General features: G+C 32.1%; 1 protein-coding gene across 1 annotated transcript; it reads left to right on the top strand.

The window, feature by feature from the left end:
• Positions 1–4,411: 4,411 nt before the first annotated feature.
• On the top strand, positions 4,412–5,140 carry LOC114734567 (uncharacterized). The gene is made up of 2 exons (XM_028922182.1): positions 4,412–4,538; positions 4,899–5,140. The coding sequence occupies exons 1-2, from the start codon at positions 4,412–4,414 to the stop codon at positions 5,138–5,140; spliced, it is 369 nt and encodes a 122-aa protein (XP_028778015.1).
• The last annotated feature ends 1,140 nt before the right edge of the window (positions 5,141–6,280 follow it).

Raw genomic sequence — 6,280 nt, 5'->3', positions numbered from 1 at the left:
AATTAAGGTCGATCCCACAGAGAACTCAATTAACAATGATTAGGCAATAAAAATTCTTTTTTCATTTAAGTTGAGAAAATTAGGATTTAATGAAATTGAGTGAAAAGAAATTAAAATAAAACAAAACAAAGCTTTCTCAAATTATTAGAGAAAATATTAAAAAGGCCAACCTAGGGTCACTATTCCCTTGCTGGCTTCTTAAACATTGTTTCACTGAATTGATTAGCTTTAATGTCAATTTTATTAATCTAGAGTTCAATTAGCTACAAGTGCCTGTCGGTCCACTTATAACACTCTCTTAAATTAATCATGTAATTTCTCACACAATTACCTAAGAGGCTAAACAATTCCGTCTCACTTAACAACAATTATATAGGGCAATTAGGTATATTTCTATCCTAATCACAAATTAGATTATCATCCAATCCCATATTACTTAATCTAAGAGCTTAATTAAAATCCCCTTTGTCAACAAAAATTTTAATTCTCAAATTCACAATTAATGGTGGCTAGTCATTAAATGGACAATAAAGCACAAGATTAAGTAACCAAAATTTAACACTAAACATTCTCAATTTAGTAAAACCAAAGCTCAATCCACTAACAAGTTCACAGTTCCTCTGGGCTGTAAAAACAAAATTAGCTATTCATGAATATAATCAATCTCAGCTCTGAAGCAACGATCTCAAATTCAAAAATCATCGTGAAAATCAGAAGCAAAGGAAAGAGGAATCAAAGCAGAGAAACAGGAAATCAAAATATTACTCAGCTATGGTCCGCGTGTTTCCAGATTGAAAAATGATGAACAGTCGCTCTTCTTTCTCAACTGATAACCAATGGTGTCTCTCTCTTCGAACCAGTTGGGCGTCTCTTCTGTCTCCAGTAAAGAAGAAGATACTGCAGAAGCGTTCAACGCCTTCCTCCCTCTCGAACCAAAACTAGTTGCTCCCTTGCTTGTCTCTGTCGAGCTCTAGCAACAGAACAGTGTACCCCAGCTCCCTTCATTCCCACTAGGGTTGGCGCCTTTCAAATCATGATAAATAGTGATTCTAGGTCTCCCTTCCCAAAATGCTGCGTGTAGCTTCAGCTGAAAAGAGAATAGAAAATAATAAAATGAAAAATAAAATAAGAGGGAAAAAACTGGAAAGGAAAGAAACTGAAATGAAAATAAAATTAATATAATTCTTAAAATTAGCATTAACTACCTATATTTATGAGAAAATCCTCCAAATAATGCTCAAAATCAAATCTTCCAATTTAACTCTTAGAAATCTTCTAAAATGCATTAATAACTCTCCAAAAAAATCACTCAAAATATTCTTTAAATATATTAAAAATAGAGAGTTATCAACTCGACAACCAAGAGGTACGCTTTATATGTTGTTTGTTGGCCAAAGATATAAAGTATCCCAAAGGACTTTTCAGACCTGGTTTTTAGTTCTTGTGTTTGATATTATCTTCATTATTCAAGGTGCTAATAAGACTTTATTCCACTAATTGATAGAACATGCTGGAACTGACATGAATGCACAAGAGAATGATGCCCTCTATACCAGCAGTCATGTTTCAAACAAGCGTAGGTCAAAAAGAGGTGCACTACAAGACATATCCAAATTGCAACTAACTTAGATTTTAAGTTCTAGAATTACACAAAGCCTAATAACAGGAGATGTGGAGTTTAAAAATAGTGTGGTTAGAGAAGAAGTAGTAGATTACGTGCATTTGAAAATTATGAGCAAGTGACGGAGGTCTCTTTAGTACTAGAGTCTATTCCAAGTAATAATATTTCTAGTATTAATATGGGTTATCATTGCAAAATTGTTGCTTTATAGTAATCATATAATGGATTTTATTAAATGAAATTGGATAGATATTCTTAAGGCTAAAGATTTAAATACCATCGATTAATGATAGTTAATACACCGTTAGTATCATCATTGTTAGTTTCAGTATAATTGTTTCATATGAACAAGTTTAAAACATTGGTTTAATCATTAAATATTAATTTCATTAAAAAGTGAAAGACAAACCTCAGCTTTTGAATATTATTATAATACTATTTCATTCACAATATTTCTTTTAGAATAATTTTTTCACCCCATAATAGTAATAACTAAACCATTTATATCACTTGCTATCCCGGGAGACAAGAACTCTTCTGTTTGTTTATATTTATTGTTCACTTCTATAAATCTAATTTAAATAATCTTGTGCATTATACAAGTATAACATTATAGGTATATTAAATTAAAAAATTCTGTTTTCATTGATTAATAATTTAATTTCAAAAGTCAACATTTCAACTAACAATAAATCTTCATAATAATTTGGTCCCACAATATATAAGTATGTATGTATTAAAATATAAATTATTAACTAGATTGAGCAGTCAAATAATATATAAGTGGTAAAATCTAAGTCGTTTATTTTTTCACCCCATATATAGTTATCTTCACTTGTCTTTTATTTTGTAGTAATTATTTTTGTTAATATTCACTGCATTAATCAAGACTCTCATACATTATTATCATGTGACTTAATCTATTGAAATTAAAATATTTAATCTCATAGGTGTTCATTTTTTATGCAAACACTCTAGATTAAAATGTATTTATTGTGTGACTTATTTCGTTCAAAGCTTGACACCTTTAAAAGTGTTTCATGAAGTTATTTATGTTAAGATTTTATGTTTGTGCCATTTTGATTCAGATAATACAAAAGTACATTATAAGGGCATTAACTTTTCTTTCAATGGACGAAATAATCAAGATAGCGATGGTAGTGAGAATGACTCAGATCATGATTAAGGTAAGAAGCATTATTTATATATTAGTTAATAATATATGGAACATGTATTTTTTTTATATATGTTTGTAATGTAAATGCTAGTATTTTCTCTAATGGTGGCGTTGCTGAACCTAATCAAGGGCACTCAAATAGAGAAAATGGAAGTGCATTTACATGTGATGGTTAGGAAGGCCCCCTTAATATTTTTATATATTTGTGACCGTAGTTTTGATATTTTATCTGTCATTCACTTTGATATTGGCCTTGTAGATTATATTGACATAAGTGATCCTACATTTAAATGTTAATCGTGTGGTGCATAAATGTGGTTTGTTGAAAAAATTTGCTCATCTAAGTATGTAAGGAATCCATCATTCTCGATGTGCTGCCTTAAAGGGAAAGTTCAACTCCCTCCCATTGTTGCTCCTCCAAATTTGTTCATGAAATTATTTTTCGATAAGAAGTCACAACCTTAAAAAAATTTCCATTCAAATATTAGAACTTATAACAACATGTTCTCATTTACATCAATAGGAGGAAAAATTGATCATTCAAAAAATTATGGTGGTGGTGGTGGTCTATACTCTTTTATCTTGTTTGGTATGAATTATCATAGGATTGGAAGTTTCTTGCCTCCTAAAGGCTCCAAGCCTGTGTATTCATAACTTTACATATATGATACAAACAATGAAGTGCATAATTGTATCTTTGCTATCAGGTATGTTAAATTTATTAAATAGATAATAAGATTGTCTCTCAAATTATGATGTTAGCTTATGGGATAAATTATTTATGTATGATTTGTTTTTTTTCCCCATATAGTAAGCACACAAAGGATCTAGCCATTGACAATGAGATTGTTGATCAGATTAAAAGAATGCTTGTTGAGGTTAATCCTTTCATTAAACAGTATGGATTAGCGTCATCTATGATTGTGGATGGTCATCACTCTGATGTCAAAATATGTCTAATCAGTACTAGAAGGCACGACGATCATAATTACAATTTGCCATCAGCTTCTAAGATTGCAGCATTGATAGTTGGTGATATAGACATGAATTTCAATAGAAGGAACATTATAGTTCATACATTGTCTGGCTTGCCACAATGAATTGATGAACTATATGTCTCTTGCCTTTCTCTTTAATATCCAATATTGTTCCCTAGAAGTGAGGATGGTTATAGAGATGATATTGAACATCATGAGGAGACTTTTAATGCCACTAAGAAGAAAAAAAGGCTCAGTATTAGGGAGTATTTTGCATATAGATTGATGATGAGGGAAATAAGACATCAACGCTATTGTACTTTAGGAAATTGTTACACCAATTTATTGTTGATGGGTACATCACGATTGAATCTCAAAAGGCTACTATGAGTTAGAACTCATCAAAAAGAGTTAAAGGTAGATTTATATCAAGGCTTGACAAATGTTTTGTTGACTAGAGAGAGAAGTGCTACTTTAACTGGTAAGTCGATAATTTTGCCGTTATCATTCATAGGAGAAGCATGGTATATGGTGCAAAACTACAAAGATGCAATAGGTATTTGTAGATGGGCAAGTTATCTAAACATCTTCATTACCTTCACATGTAATCCTGCTTGGCTAGTGATTTCAAGACTAATGGGTAATGAAACACTATCTCCTACAGACAGACTAGAAATACCAAGTAGGATATTCCACATGAAGCTCAAAGATTTGATGGAGACTGTGAAGAAGAATAAGAAGATATTTGGCACTGTCATTGTAGGTACGTGGCATTATTTGGTTTTTCAAGTATTCATGCTTAAATTTATATGTCTTACATGTTATTAATAAGTTAATTGTCACACGATTGAGTTCTAAAAAAAAAAGGTCTCCTGCATGCATATGTCTTGCTATTCTTAGATCGACACGATCACTTGAAATCACCAGAGGACATCGATAGGGTCATTTCTGCAGAGATCCCTGATAAAGATGAAAATCCTTACCTTTATGAATTAGTGAAGAAATTCATGATTCATGGACCATGTGGGTGAACAAATCCTAAATTATCTTGTATGAAGGATCATAAGTGCAGCAAATATTTTCCTAAACAATTCAATAAGGATATAACTATTGATGATGACAGATAGAGATGATGGGAGGATAATTAAAGTTAAAGGTATCTACTTGGACAATCGTTTTGTTGTGCCGTATAACCCCACATTGTTATTCATGTTCCAAGCTCATATCAATGTAGAGAAGTGTAATCAATTCTCTACAAATAAATACCTATTCAAGTACATTAGCAAAGGTAATGATAAGGTTGTTGCGGCCATACATGACAACAATGAAGATGGGTCTTCTGAACATCCCGTTGATGAGATCTAACAGTATTACAACTTTAGATATATTTCGGCATGTAAAGCAGCTCAGCATATATTTGCATTTGATATCCACCATAGATATCCTGTTGTAGAGAGGCTAAGCTTCTACTCACCTAATCAACAATACGTAGTTTACTCTTGTGCTGATGACATTGGAGATATTTTAGACAAACCTAGGGTATGTGAGTCTATGTTTATTGCTTGGATGGAAACAAACTTTCACGATGACCTTGCTAAAACACTAACTTATTTTGAGTTCCCTTAGCATTTGGTTTATCAGAAAAACAAACGATGTTGGAAATGGAGAGAAAAAGGCTTTGCAATTGGTAAGATTACTTATGTTTCTCCATCATCTGGTAAGCTTTGCTATCTTCAAATTCTGCTAACCAAGATTAGAGGTCCACCCTTATTTGAAGTGATCAAAACTATTGATGGTGTTATTCATTCAACATTCAGAGATGCATGCTTTCAACTTTAGGTTGTTAGATGATGATATAGAGTGTATAAATGCCATCAAAGAGGCATCAATATCGGCGTCTAGAAGATCATTACGTAGGATGTTTGTGAGCGTGCTTTTGTGTTCTTCACTAAGTCGCTCTGACTTTGTGTGGAAGGAAACTTTTAAAATACTTCCAGAAGATTTACTATACATTCCTCATCGTGATCCTATGTCATCAAGTAAGTAATAATTTAATTTTGGAGGAAATAGAAACTAATCATGTGTAACATTGTAATTTTTTATGATTGCATAGTTCATTACGTATTGTCTTTTGCTATAGGAATACATATATTAGATGCTTAGAGGGAAGATGTTGCATTGAAGGAGATTGAATTATTTCTTCAAGAGAAGGGGAGGAGTCTTTAGGATTTCCCTATACTACCAAGACCTTCATCATCTCCGATGCTTGATACCCGGAATCATTTTATATTACAGGAGTTAAGTTATGATCGCATTGCACTGCAAGAGGGGGCAAATGTATTAACTAAGTCACTTAATATAGAGCAAAAAATGATATTTGACACCGTCTCATCTTCTTTAGATTGTTCTGATGGAGCTTTTTTCTTCATATATGACTATGGAGGAACAAGTAAAACATTTCTATGGGATGCTTTGACATCAACTCTTCAAGTTAGGGGAGACATT

Source organism: Neltuma alba, unplaced genomic scaffold (assembly GCF_004799145.2).
Source record: "Neltuma alba isolate B1F8T4 unplaced genomic scaffold, ASM479914v2 tig00013117_pilon, whole genome shotgun sequence".
Classification (NCBI taxonomy): Eukaryota; Viridiplantae; Streptophyta; class Magnoliopsida; order Fabales; family Fabaceae; genus Neltuma; species Neltuma alba.
Note: the sequence above shows the minus strand (reverse complement) of the source record. Positions and strands in the feature narration are given on the sequence as shown.

What these genes read in the sequence shown, in the direction of transcription:
- LOC114734567 (XM_028922182.1), top strand. Translation starts at nt 4,412, where the DNA reads ATGGGTAATGAAACACTATCTCCTACAGACAGACTAGAAATACCAAGT. An exon ending in ATTTGGCACTGTCATTGTAG is followed by an intron (nt 4,539 to 4,898) that starts GTACGTGGCATT and finishes TGATGATGACAG; the next exon opens with ATAGAGATGATGGGAGGATA.